The sequence below is a fragment of the Etheostoma cragini genome, chromosome 11, assembly GCF_013103735.1.
Source record: "Etheostoma cragini isolate CJK2018 chromosome 11, CSU_Ecrag_1.0, whole genome shotgun sequence".
In the NCBI taxonomy this organism is placed as follows: domain Eukaryota; kingdom Metazoa; phylum Chordata; class Actinopteri; order Perciformes; family Percidae; genus Etheostoma; species Etheostoma cragini.
Window position 1 is genome coordinate 14,134,819 of NC_048417.1, and position 14,008 is coordinate 14,148,826.

The 14,008-nt window shown below is 37.3% G+C and overlaps 3 protein-coding genes across 7 annotated transcripts in view; all 3 read left to right on the forward strand.

Annotated features, from left to right (window-relative positions):
* Positions 1 to 514: 514 nt before the first annotated feature.
* On the forward strand, positions 515 to 1,451 carry LOC117953229 (protein FAM237A-like). Its single transcript, XM_034886055.1, has 2 exons — positions 515 to 611; positions 1,047 to 1,451. Exon 2 carries the CDS (start codon positions 1,047 to 1,049, stop codon positions 1,449 to 1,451), a length of 405 nt encoding a protein of 134 aa, XP_034741946.1. The 5' UTR covers positions 515 to 611.
* A 1,771-nt stretch (positions 1,452 to 3,222) lies between these two features.
* Positions 3,223 to 10,338, forward strand: casp10 (caspase 10, apoptosis-related cysteine peptidase). 5 transcript variants are annotated; one of them, XM_034886427.1, is made up of 14 exons: positions 3,223 to 3,339; positions 3,610 to 3,683; positions 4,578 to 4,866; positions 5,114 to 5,219; positions 5,471 to 5,606; positions 6,592 to 6,665; positions 6,832 to 6,880; positions 7,384 to 7,409; positions 7,673 to 7,703; positions 7,799 to 7,903; positions 8,039 to 8,139; positions 8,245 to 8,362; positions 8,487 to 8,976; positions 9,526 to 10,337. In XM_034886427.1, exons 3-14 carry the CDS (start codon positions 4,586 to 4,588, stop codon positions 9,686 to 9,688), a joined length of 1,680 nt encoding a protein of 559 aa, XP_034742318.1. In that variant the 5' UTR covers positions 3,223 to 3,339; positions 3,610 to 3,683; positions 4,578 to 4,585; the 3' UTR covers positions 9,689 to 10,337. The 5 variants fall into 5 exon arrangements, with proteins under 5 accessions (XP_034742318.1, XP_034742317.1, XP_034742316.1 ...); XM_034886426.1 differs by having other exon boundaries at positions 3,229 to 3,339; positions 3,607 to 3,683; XM_034886425.1 differs by lacking the exon at positions 3,610 to 3,683 and having other exon boundaries at positions 3,230 to 3,339; positions 9,526 to 10,335.
* Positions 10,339 to 10,656: 318 nt separating this feature from the next.
* Positions 10,657 to 14,008, forward strand: part of prkra (protein kinase, interferon-inducible double stranded RNA dependent activator) — a 6,370-nt gene continuing 3,018 nt past the window's right edge. The window contains exons 1-2 of the mRNA XM_034886430.1: positions 10,657 to 10,934; positions 13,466 to 13,641. Of these exons, the coding sequence (XP_034742321.1) occupies positions 10,888 to 10,934; positions 13,466 to 13,641 (223 nt within the window). The 5' untranslated portion in view covers positions 10,657 to 10,887. The remainder of the gene's footprint in view (positions 10,935 to 13,465; positions 13,642 to 14,008) is intronic.

Consider the following 14,008-nt stretch of genomic DNA (forward strand, 5'->3'; position numbering starts at 1 on the left):
TACAGTGCCTTGCTCAAGAGCACCTGGCAGTGCCCAGGAGGTGAAGTGGCATCTCTCCATCCACCAATCCACACGCCGTACTTTTTGCTCCAGCAAGGAAGAAAGCTCCCACAGGAGAGACTTTATGTTTTGATCATTTCTTAGTTGGAGGAGCCAGTGGATTTACTCCTGATCACCAGGTTGATCAGTGTGTGCTGAACAAACCCTCTTTTACATAACATGTTCACTAAATAATTATTATTTAATAATAATTTGTGAAAAAGGGGATTTTCAGCTGTTCCTTTGAACGTTTTCTAAAATGCAGGAATGCAATTGAATTACTAAAAGTCAAAAATCCAAGAAGCTTATCAAACATGATCACAAACAAACAAAGCAATATTAGAAAGATGATTCCCTGCATGATTGGCTATCATCAACAATATTGATAATGGCCGCAAAATGCCACTTAAGTTCAAACTTAGCCTACAAATAATTGACTCTAGGCTACATATTTAAAAATACAAGTAGTACTGCTTGCAAAGGAGGGAGGCACTGACGTCAATTAATACCCAACACAGATATTTACCATACTCCAATCAACACTAGACTTGTTAGTCGGCCCAGCTTTGGTGGTAAGTACATTTTATTGTATTGCTGCTCTTTATTTAGGCTACTTTGTATTATTTTTTATTAATATTTGATTCCGTTGTCTGGTAAATTACAGAACTAATCTGCTAATTTTGACTCAGAACAGATTCCTATTGTAACACAGTGGATTGCATTGGGCGAATTATTAGCCTGTAATTAAAATTGTTGGACCTCTAACGCATAGACTAAAATATAGGCCATTGCAGACGTAACCTTTTGAAATGCATTGCACCCATATGGCATATTCCTAAAGGTTAGGCTACCTTAAAACATAAAAAACATTTGTTTTGAGAGAAATGTGCGTGTTTTTAGGTGTTACTAAGCTACTGAAATAGCTAAATCAATAATGTGACTTAATCGTTAGGCCTATTGTTGGTAAACTTAAGAGAAACAGCTGGCCTGTGTTGCGTCCTCTGCAGATGGTCCCAGTGCTCCTGAACAACATATCTGTGGCCACAGTGTTTGTGCTGAGCTGCATGTGTGCCGTGCAGCTGCAGGGCCAGAAGCCGCCTCACGCCGACCCCCTGACGGCCCACCGGTCGAACCCGCAGTGCTGGGACTCTTCCTCGGCTCTGCTGCTGGAGATGCGCTCCCCGAAGATCGCTGACACGGTGCCCGATTTCTGGGACATGATGGTTTTCCTCAGGTCGTCGGACAACAGCAAACACAAGGCGCTGTTCTGGGACCTGGTCCGGGTCTTCTGGGACCTCTATCTAGACTGCGTGCTGTCCAGGAGTCACGGCATGGGACGGAGACACATCACCGCTTTACAATCCCTCATCACTGACAGTAAGTTCTTGAAATTCATCTTAATGTGGGACTAGTAATAGCTCATCACTTCTCATATGACTGCTTCCTATTTTTCTAAAATTTCTTTATTAGGTTTTATACATTGTCTTTTTATGCTCCTTTACAGCCTACTTACTCAACTTAATTTGACAGTTTGAAACAGGCCAGGCCTACATGTTACTTTGCAGTTTCAGATTATGTATACAAATTGTTCATCAACATTATTATCTATTATTATGGAATAAGCCACCCAGCAGTGAAAGTAGTAAAAATTTGACTCACCTTTCTTTATCAGTTGCAAATTGGTGGTATATGTATACACAATAACCTTAATAATAATCATATTCCAGAAACATGTAGCTATTTTGAAATGTGTCATTCTGCAAAATGAGTACATTTAACTGATACCTTAAGTAGGCTAACTAGTGTATTTACACAGACAGATAATTAATACAAAATATAATCAACACATTAGTTATGATGTATTGTAGATTAAGATTAAACTTTATTGATCCCTTGTGGGAAAATTCAAAAGATACGGTGGTATTACTACTTTTACTTACGCCTCTGAGAGTAGACATGAATACACCCCCGGTTTTGCTTTTGCAATACTCAACATACTAAATCCTTAACTTGTGTTTGTGTGTGTGTGTGTGTGTGTGTGTGTGTGTGTGTGCGTGTGTTTGTGTGTGTGTGTGTGTGTGTGTGTGTGTGTGTGTTTGTGTGTGTGTGTGTGTGTGTGTGTGTGTGTGTGTGTCCTTTATAGAGTCCTTCAGATTCAACAGATTCAAGACCCTGAAGACCAAACCTTAATCACACACACACCACCACAAATAATGTATAAAATATTTAAAGTAATATACTAATAGGCCTACTTAAAGGGTGTTGGTGACTCGCATTAGTTCTGTTGACATATTATATTAGTGGTAATTCACAATAAGGTGTCCTGACAAATAAACTTAGGGCACATGATAACATATATCATTACCGTATATTATTGATATCAAGACACCTTGTGCATTATCACTTTATATCACAGTCCACAGAAAGGGAAATTGTTATCTTATTTTAAAAGTTAATAGTTTGGTTAATTATTCACCCATGAGAGTTAACTGGTAACACTGCATAAAGAACTGTATTGTTGCTATGGTTACCTGCAGTTTAAATCACCATTTACACTGATGATAAAATGGTGAGCAAACATTTTAATTGTATTTTGTTTTTCATTTGCTATATGTTAATACAGGCTATGTGATATGTCCCAAACAAAAGTAATGTTTTTATGTGATGCTGTAGGATTGCGTGTTTGTTTATTTTAAATAAAATAAATTCATGGCTGTAAGTTATAGGCTACTTTTAATAAACTTGTATGCAACTTTATATTTCTACTAATTGGTGAGGTGAATGTTGCAACTTTTTACTTCACTACAGTTACCCTAGGCTATTTGACAGTTATAGGTAGGCTACTAGTTGTTTTTGGGCAGATCCACAATATTAATACAAAATATAAAATAAATAACAAATCATGATGTAGGCCTATTATATAAGCTACCCAACGGTAGGCAAATTTAAAGTAAGTTAAATGGCCTAAATTGCCTAATCAATTAGCGGCAAAACTGTGACATGGGCTACATTTGGCTACTTTTATGACCTGATAGTGTCTTTCTCAAAGCCCTGTCAAGAACGGTCTTTTCTTTTTTCTTCTTTTTTTTTCCTTAAATCCAAATGAGGTAACTTGCAAAAAAGGGCAAGTACGTCACGCGAGCCTGATGTTCCATTAGCCAATAGGAGCTCCGTGACCTGCCCCGCGTTCAGACGAGTACATTTACTTTCGATTTCCACTTCCTGCTTTGGACTTGTTTTTAGATCCACTGGGTCCAAACGACGATGTCTCAGACCTGCTGAAAACTCGTCTCTAGACAGGTAATAGGCCTACTGCGTAACACGTTTTTGAAGTAGATACAGCTGGTTTGATGGTGAAACCAACCTAAAAATGTAATCAATATTTTGAATGTTTTACATAGTGGCTGGTGTAGCTGTGTTGTTACTATTGTACGACTTAGCTGCAAGTTGATTTAATTGTTAATTCACTCAAAATGTGTTTAACGTGTTTATAAAGTTAACTATTTAGATGTTTTTGTTCAAACCGTCAGTAATATGCATATTTACATGTATAATTATTGACATCAGCAGTTAGGAAACTACAAATACCTGAGGCTATGTTCTTCTACCGTCTGATTGGTTAGTTCAGCTACATGTGATTACCGGCAAGTAAAAACGAGGAAGTGTTGTTGTTGTGGTGGTGGTGGTGCTGATGAGAGATGAAAAACAGTAAAGTGTTGCTTAAAGGTCCCATGACACGGTGGTCTTTGGATGCTTTTATATAGACCTTATGGGTCCCCTAATACCATATCTGAAGACTCTTTCCCAAACTTCAAAATTCTTGGTGCAGAATTACAGCCACTAGCCAGTCCCACAATGAGCTTTCCTTAGGACGTGCCATTTTTGTGTCAGTAGCTACTGAGGAGAGAGGGGGGCAAGGTGGAGGGTGGGGGTGTGGCCTCGACCCACTGCCACTTTGCGCATTTGAAAGCCAAGATGTCTCTCTCATGGGAGGGCAAAACAGAGAAAGGGGAGGTAACTTCTAGATCAGCCCATCTGAGCTTTCATTTTCTCAAAGGTAGAGCAGGATACCCAGGGTTCGGTTTACACCTATCGCCATTTTTTTAAATCAAATTTTCCTTTTATTTTTTGAAAAGTAAACAGCAACAAACAATTACACTGAGACAGAGAACGCTTCCCCGGGCGAGAAAGGAAAAAAATAAAATAAATAAATGGTTGGGGGAACTCATATTAATGTTAAAAACCTCATAAAGTGACATTTTCATGCCATGGGACCTTTAACAAAGTTATCTGTGATAAAAAAAATAGAGTGATAAAACCTCCATTTATCGATCCCTCACGTTACAATATCATGTGGTGTGTCAGGCTTCTGTAATTATGGTACTGTTCGAGAAATTCAAATTCAGTTTGTTTTTACTCTAGGCTCTAAAATGTTTACGATGATGTAGGCTACCACGAACTGTTAACGGTCAAGCCCAGGTGAATACCTCCCAGCAGACAAATGAGACATCTGAGTGAGTCTTCTATATCATTTTTAGCACACAAAATGGATTTCCAGAGGTGCCTCTTGAATGTAGCGAAGGCCCTGTGTGAGGACGAGGTAAAAGCTTTAGCATTTCTTTGCACCGACCTCCTGGGCCGAAACGCGACTTTAGTGGAGTCGGCTAGTGATCTCTTCTTACGTCTGGCGGATCAAGACCACCTCTCTGCCGAGCAACCACACCTGCTGACTGAGCTTCTCCTCATCATTCAACGCACCCGCCTGATCCGGGATCTGGAGCTCCCCAACCTATCAGCTACAACCAAGAGCCTCATCTCTCCTTACAGGTGGACTGCCTACTTTTATTGATTTCAAATACCTCATTAAGCTTTTAAAAAGACATTGTAAAATATGGATGGATAAATCTGACATACAACAATTTATTAAATGGATCAAGTATGTATTGATTCAAATAATAATATTCTAATAAGGTTCAGTAAGAGTTTGGTCTGGGAGTATACAGTCAAGCAGCAGCCCTCCTTGGACATCATTGAACTTACGTATTTACTTGTAATGGTTTTTCTGTAATTCCAGGAAGCTGCTGTACAACCTGTCTGAGGGGATTACTGTTGGTGACCTGAAACATGTGAAGTTCTTGTTAAACAACCAGCTTCCGCGTAGAAAACTGGAGGAGAACTTTGTGAGTCAATGTCAATGTGTGAAACCCACAAGTTATAGTCAGAAACTTACAAATTATATTTATAAACAATACTACACCATGAAAACATGTTTGACTATTTTCTAAAAAAAATGTCAGTTTTTAAATCCTTTTTTATGTTATTTTTTTAAAATTGAATTAGGTAAATTGGATGTACACCTCATTTTAAATTCTGCTTCTGCTATAAAGTATGCCTCATATTACTTTAACTGTAAATTTGCTTAACTTTTCAGTCTACACTAGAGGTCTTTCTGGAGATGGAGCACATGGACCTCATCAGTGACACTAATCTAGATTTACTGGAGACCATAATTCAGTCAGTCTGTCCCATGCTGAATGATAAGATCAACCACTTTAAAGCACTGCAGTGTAAGTGACTACTGTATGTGACTAACATAATGAAAGGAGAGAGGCTGGGACCATTGCTTCAATCCCCCACCCCTAAAGCCTAACGGGCATCCTTTTAAAATCTTGTTTTAAGATTTTATAAGGATGTTTTATATTGAGAGGAGTTAATGCGCATGACAATCTACACCCTCAGGATATAGACTGCCTTTCTTTTGACCTAACCTTAACATTTAACCAAGTCTTAGGTTTTAACTTTAAAATGGAATAATATACATTGCGGGGGATTGCATGTTGTTTAATATATAATATAAACTTTATTTCAGACCCAGGGAGATCCATATCACAATAACAACGTACACAAACACAAAAATACAAAATACAGAGCCTTCCACCATGTTCAGTGTCTAATATACAGACATGTTTGCCAATGGTTCCACAGTCTGGAAGAGAATCTGACAGAACTGCATACAGACTCTGTCATTTTTTGACTCATATACCCTACAAATAAATCTATACACCAGGTTGCGTAAAACAGCAGAGCAGTTGGGTCCCCAACTTTGACAAACATATGGCTTGCACTGGAGCCTCTTGGAGTTCTCAGCAGCAGCCTCATGCTGTCAATATAAGCCACTATGAGTTTTGTCATTAATATTGATTATTATTTTAACCATATATTTATGTCCACATGAAGAAAAATGGTACAGGGACACAAATCTTAAAGATGCAGTACAATACATACGCAAAGTCATGGACCAGTGGCATGCAGCAGGTCTTTTTTTCACACACACACACACACACACACACACACACACACACACAAATGCACACAAACACAGGCACATAGACAAGAACAAGGCAGGGGAAACTGAGTGAGAAAGAAACAAGCATGATGATGCTATAACAGTATCTCTCTCTTGGTGCATATAATTCATATTTCACTACCATCTAATTTGAAAATGAGCTGTTTAACTACATTACCATTGGTTTATTTGTGTCATTAACACAGTAACTCACACCAGCCCTGGAGCTCAAGAAACGGGTCGACCAAGGTCCATGTCGTGCCCTTTCAAACCAAACGAGGTACATTCTTTCATATTGTTGTAAGTACCTATGGGTTTCAGTGACATATTTCTCCCATGGTAATATTGTCTCATCTCTGCAGTGTCACACGCCTGACGTAACTGATACTTTATTTTTCCTGCAGTAGCCATTTGTTGCAACGTCCTTTTTCTGTGTTCCTTAACAGCTCCCTCGACCTTTAGATTCTAAGAGGACTGCGTCATTTGAAATCCCAGGTAAACATGTCCGTCTCTTGAGTGTATTTGCATGTAGAGAACACTCTGGATACCGGCTTGTATCTTCATAACTGGTGTGAATGCATTTTGGAAAAATGTCGTCACCTGAGATTTTTTAGAGGATATTTCAAACATGGATGTTTTAAAATATCATTGTAGGATATATCTTTATCTTAAATAGTTCAAATAATCCATAATTCTGAAAGCTTATGTTAAGTCTGCCACCTAACTGTTTTTCATTATAAAGTCATTTTAAGTTTTATTAATAAGATATAGTGTCTAAGTGTGTTGCACTGGATTTTCAAATGCAAAAATGGGCATCTATACTTATTGCAGATATCGTAATTTTTCATCCTCCTTAGACATGTCTAATTATAATTATATAAATGCTACATTGACTCGGGTAAATGTGCTCACTGCACACACACTGAACTTATGTTCTGTTTTAAACCACTTTGTTTTATAAATTGAATTATAATCCTAATTACCTATTTCCTTCATAGAACAAGAATTAAATTCATTGGCCGAGGTGAGAATATGTGCTTTGTGTCTTTTTTGTCTCCTCTCCCCGAACGCCCCCATTCGTCATTTGTTATTCAAAGAAACAAAGACAAGCTAATATAACAACCATAATTATTCAAGACAATAAAATACTAACAAAATAAAGAGCTGTGTACAAAATAAACATATGTACTGTATATGTGACAAAACACACTGTAGCACATTGTATACGTCTCTCCACAGTCATTTTTGTGTGTCTTTAATGATGAATTTTCTCTGTGTTCCACACAGTCTACCATGAATACTTCCAACACCTCTATGGGTGAGCCTTGCCTTGGGTGGTTGTCACGATTGAAACCTTTTCATTGCAATGCAATAGATGGTTTTATTCTGAATACTCTTGTATCAATTACCTAGATTTGGCAAATGGGTTTAATGGTGATGATGAATGTGAGGCCCTGTCACATGGACTGTGTAGTTTGAACAATGAAGCAAGCAGCTGTGCCTCGTCGGAAGGACACTGTAAGTAGTCTATGTGTGGTCTAGCTGTGGTGAAACAACACATGAGAATTTTTTTAATATTCAAATAAATATTTTTGTCTCTTCATCTTTGCCTAAAATGATTGTCCTTCCACCATGCAATTGTCTGTCCCATAGTGAGGATTGATGTTTTGGAAATACCAGCACAAGAAAACAACAAGGCCTCTTCTGAACAGCAGACATTTCAGACTGCAAACACAAACGTTGAGGTGTGTGATGTATGAAGATTTCACTCCTGGCAAAAAAAAAGTACATTATTGTATTACAAGTGAAAGTATTACACTTACTTACTCTTGTCTTGGTGTACTGATTTGTCCCTGCAGGTTTTGGCAACATATCCTATGACTTCAGCAAAGAGAGGTATTTGCTTGATAATAAACAATTACGACTTCACTAAATCCCAAGTTCTCCTAAATAGGGGGGGGACCAGGTGGGATGAAGGTAAGATTGTGTATATTTCATTTTCAAAATCTAAAAATATGGTGCATGTTTTTCATCCCTGATCTGTCTGTATTCATGCAAATTGTTGCAGGTTTGTATTTAAATTATTATCTGTGTCTTCCAGAGTGTCTGCACAGAGTGTTTAAGTGGCTTGGCTTTGAGGTTGAGATACAGAGGGACTGTAAGAGGGAGAAGATGCTGTCTGTGTTGCAGGAGCTTGGCCGCAGACCAATCCACAGTCAGATGGACTGTCTAGTATGCTGCATTCTCAGCCACGGCATAGAAGGAGCTGTGTACGGCGTGGAAGGCCACGCTGTAAAGATAAAAGAGCTGATGGAACCTGTCAATGGATGGAATTGCGCCTCTTTGAAAGAAAAACCTAAGCTGTTTTTCATCCAGGCCTGCCAGGGCAAGAGTGAGCAGAGGCCTGTCTACATTGAGCCTGATGGTCCTGTTTTCAGCGATGCTATTCAAGCTAATGTGTCCATCCCATCTGATGCCGATTTCCTGCTGGGAATGGCCACCGTACCTTCTTTTGTCTCTTTCAGAGACCGAAAAAATGGCTCGTGGTTTATTCAGTCATTGTGCCAAAATCTTGTCCAGTTGGTGCCAAGGTTAGTGAAACAAAATCAGATGTTGTTGGGAGGATTATTTTAAGTTGTTGCAAGCACATTTAAGTACTATATGTCAAATCTTTAGGTCCTGAGTACTTCACTTTTAACAGATTTCACAAACAAAACCTACGATCAGTTTATAAAATGTGATGCATTTTTATGGATTTGACTAGCCAACTGTATGTGAAATAGTTTAAAGTAGCTCCACCTTGACCAACTACAAAACTAAAGCAAGACTTATTAATAGGTATTTTAAAACATAATTAATACTGATACAAAAATATAAACTGACAGAGGCCTTTCAGCATAATGAGTACATTTTCTAGTTTTACTTCATGTAAATTTGTTGCAAATATTTGCATACTATGCTTAAAGAAAATGTGAATGCAGCACTATTTTTGTAATGCTAGATGATTTGAATAAATCTTCCACATCTATTATTAGTTACTTCTGTGAAATGTTACAGTTTGAAATTGGGGAATGACAAATTATAAGTGGCTTTCTTAGTTTTTTAGTCTACTATCTCACAGCATCTTTTGTTGTTCCCAGGGGTTTTGATCTTGTGTCTATCCTGACTAAAGTGAATGCAGATGTCAGCAAGAAGACTGAAATCACCGGTGTAAGAAAGCAGATGCCTCAACCGGCCTTCTCACTCAGGAAGAAAGTGGTCTTTCCGATCCCCCAAGCCTCTCCACCAAGCCTGTCGCGCTGACGACAATAATTGTATTGATTGATATATTTTCACAACAACACCGGAACCAGCTTCATTTGATAATCATGACCATGAGATGTGATTTAAAGCTGAGAAAAAGCTTGTAAGTGGCCTTCAGTGGATTAAGTAGATTTGTCACATTTTTATTTTTTCTACCTATATGATGCACACAGTTTACACACATGCATATTCACAGCATTGCATTTTCTCTTGATGTTTAATGTTGAACTTTAATGGACTCTTTGAGCTAATCCACACTAATCCAGGAGGAAATGCAACAACCAACGACCTCTGTATTCTTTTCATTTTATTTCTTTGTACAACCACAAAGTATATTCTTCCCAATGTGATTTTATTATGGTTGCCATTGTTATTAAATATGACTGTAATGTATTGTCACACATCAGAAATCCATGAAAACTTTGAAGCATTTCCAGGAAAACTCAGCAGTTTTCTATCAAATCAAACAATACCATTTATTAAACTGCCAATGTCAAAATGTTTTATAATTTCTAGTCATTATGATTGTTTTTTGGATGCATGTAAATAGACCCTTTACTAATCTTCTCTTACCGTCTATTACATTCATAACTTGCAGTCTTCAATGCAACCATTGTAAGAGAACACCTTGAAATGACCCTAATGCCAACAATTTGAATCAAAGTTAAAAATGTGGGTCTACCAAATATTGCTGAAAGAATAATTTGAATAATATCAATCAGTGAAAAAAATTGTCTCCAGCAATTAAGCAGTCAAACAGAAATACCAAATATTTGTTGTTTGCTTGAACACTGGGAAGTTATCTGGGATCTAAATAACTCTCACCATTTGAATTCGTACTTTATTTTGAAGTAATTTACTTTTTATCGGGAAACATAAATTATTGTAACTGCGGCAAAAAAAAACTTGAACACCATCGCCAACAGGGGGTGGTACACTGGCGTCAGTTGATCCACTGTTGACCCGGATGTTGATATGACGTTAAATTCTGTATTTTCGCTCCCCGGCCAGCTTTACAATGAAGAATTGTTAGCATTCTCAGGCCAATTCATATTTTTCATAATAATAAAACTAGATCCCCAGACAAAAAATCTCAAAGAGGTGTATTGGATTTTATTTTTCCATTTACCGTTACCGCTTGGCCGCAAAAGAGTCTTCAATCAGCCCGCAAACAAAAGGACAGCAAACTAACGTTTAACATGTCTCAAGAAGGATATCAGTCACCAGCATTGAAAGCAGACACGAGGTTTGTTGATATATTACTAATTTCAACGGTTTAAAAATTTACTGTAAGTTAAATGCGAACATGTTGACAGTACTTAACAGGTTAGTGTTCAAAAGATAATATAAAGCAAGTTATGATACAATAAACGTAACGCTAGTACGGCTTTTCAAGTAGGTCACAGATGAGACCAATGAAGCTCAACGTAAAATTTTAGAAACTGAAAACTAATAAAGTGCTTTAATGTTGGTGTCGATCTTGAGGTCGTGTTGGCCTCTCCACAGCAGCTTAAGGGCTAGCTAAGCACGGGTACTAGCATGCTACTTTATGAAATAACTAACGTCATGTATTTTCTCTCTCTCACTGACAGCGTGTGGCTTTTAAACCTGTTATCAGTTTACGTTGTACTGGTAATATTAGCTTTGGGATTTAATGTTAGCAGACACGCTGTCAACATTTCTACCTTTTTTATTTAATGTTAAAATTATCATATTTAACATTAACCCTCAAAAGTTATCCTTCAGAGAGTGTGCATCAGATAAGGCACTTTATAATTGAAGGGGAGCTAACTGCGTCAGCGTCAGAGCTGATTAGCTTAGCTGGCTAACGTACGTTTGAGGGACAAAACTCCCTGTCCGTTATTAAGTCATTGTTTTGTGCAGAACAAACACTTTAATGTGTTGTTAATGTCATACGAAGACCTTGGTTAGGCAGAATAATAAATCACATAACGTTACAGCGTTAGCTACGATAGGTCAGAGAGCTTACAGTTAGTTTTGTTTTTAATGTAATTGTTATTTTAATCAAGAACATTAGTACAAAACAAGAATGCCACAATGTAATCATCACCTATGACATATCTAAAATAAAAAAATAACGGGATATGAAGCATACCATAAAAGATAAATACATGAAACAATATTTAGTAATGCACATCCTGAGCAATGAGTTCTCATTCATCATAGCAAAATGTGATCTTTAAAGTTTTGCAGTAGTTGTAAATCTATATATATTATTTATTTATAAATTTCAATTTTTGAGAAAGCACTTTAGTTCATTAATAAACCCAATGGAATTAGGCTTTCAGTTTTTCCACCTATATGGATATATAATGCTTTCCCATTAAAAGTGCTTTATACGTTTATATGAAGTTGTTGGTCTTCTATTTAAAATGACACATCAATTACACTGTGTGTTACAGGTAAAGTTGTCCCACTGGCTCAAGCAACTAGTTTACAGTAACACATATTGGGCTTATGTAAAATGAGAAGGATATCTGAGGATTTAAAAGACTTGTTTGGTGTAGAAAATATTGATAACTAAGGTATTTTATACACTGTCAAACTGCTGATTGCTTACTGCTGAATGATTTTTGAAAACTACCGTATTACCAACTACCAGGACATGTTCACCTCAGCTCAGATTCAATGTGTTGAATGTTTTTTGTGTGGCTTATTTATTTTTTAATGTCTTACTCGTATAAAAAAAACAGACCAAATGTGAAAACCAGTCCTTCATCTTTAGCATCCAAGCGTGATTAGTTTTTATTTTTTCTCTCAATTTTTTTCTGATATTATAAATATATCAAATAAAATTACTTATTTTGATGTGCAAATTGAATTGATTATATCTCTATATTAATATTATTTTTATTATTATATAGTTTTTTCCCAACTCAAAATTATTTATAAAATAAATGAAAAACATTGACTGAGAGCAAGTGATCTACTGAGCAGCTTCCGAGTGTGTGTGTGTGTGTGTGTGTGTGTGTGTGTGTGTGTGTGTGTGTGTGTGTGTGTGTGTGTGTGTGTGTGTGTGTGTGTTTGTCAGCAAGGGTTTTAAAAAAAAAAAGCTTACCTTTCAGCGCTACTTTCCTAGATTTCCTAGATAAAAAGGAATTGAGAAGAACCAGACGCAGTGCTTACTGCTACAGTTATGTATCCTACATGTAAACTTGTTCTTACCCTTCAACGTTTTGTTTTTTGTTTATAGACTAGCCCTTGTAAAAAGTATGACAAACCTGAACATTGAGATTGGAGACATACAGTTTAAATGTCTTAAATTCTGACTAGTACAATAGAAAAGCTCTATACAGTATGCATGCTCTATTTAGTTACAACCAAAACTTTATATTGGGTTGATGTATTGGATTGCCTTTTCTCTGGCCACTGAATGTATACTGACAATAAATTAGAGACTTTTCAAGAGTATTGAGATAGATGGTTTTGTCACAGGTGATCAGTGGCTCTGACTCCGATGCTGTGGAGGTATCAAATTAGCAGGCAGTAGTTTTTTTCTTTTTTTCTTCTTCTCATCATTAAGCATTAATAGGAAGCTACTCAATGAAACCATCACTGTCTTTGAAAGGAGCCATAAAAGAAATAATAATGATTTGGCATCTAAATACTGTAGATTGTTTTTACTGCTTGCATTCCTTGTTTATCATCTGTGAACTTTCCTGATTTGTAGCTCAGATGTATACTGCAGCCATCTAATGGCAAATGCCAAGGTTATATGGCCTTGGTTAACAGTTTGTGGATGCTTGTTCAATACAGCTTGAATTCACATGAATCGCAGAGGACCAACCCTGGGAAGACACCTATACAAATCCTACATGAATATGGCACCAAAAGTGGCAACCTCCCTGTGTATGTGATGGAGAAGGCGGAAGGAGAGGCTCATCAGCCCAGCTTCGTCTTTAGTGTGAAAATCGGAGATGTTAGCTGCACAGGTAAATGACAGCCACCTCCCGCGGTGGTGATAGCTACCTGTCACTGGATGAAACCTTTTTATTTGTGAAAGCCAGACATTGATAATTGAGAGAGCACTCCAACCTGCTAAGTAATATAACTTCTGCTTTGTTGTCAGTTGCTCTATATGACTTGTTTTAAGGTACTGTATCTTACTTCAGGGATAGAACAGTGCAGATCCAGCGAAGAGGATGAGAAGCACTTGCAAAGCTGTCAGTGTTGAGGTGATGAGAAATAATCCAGTCTTTTTTTGACATCTTTAAACAACAGTATGTTCTTAAAAAGGGCCAGATTCGTGTGTGTGTGTCTCTCTCTCTCTCTCTCTCTCTCTCTCTCTCTCTCTCTCTC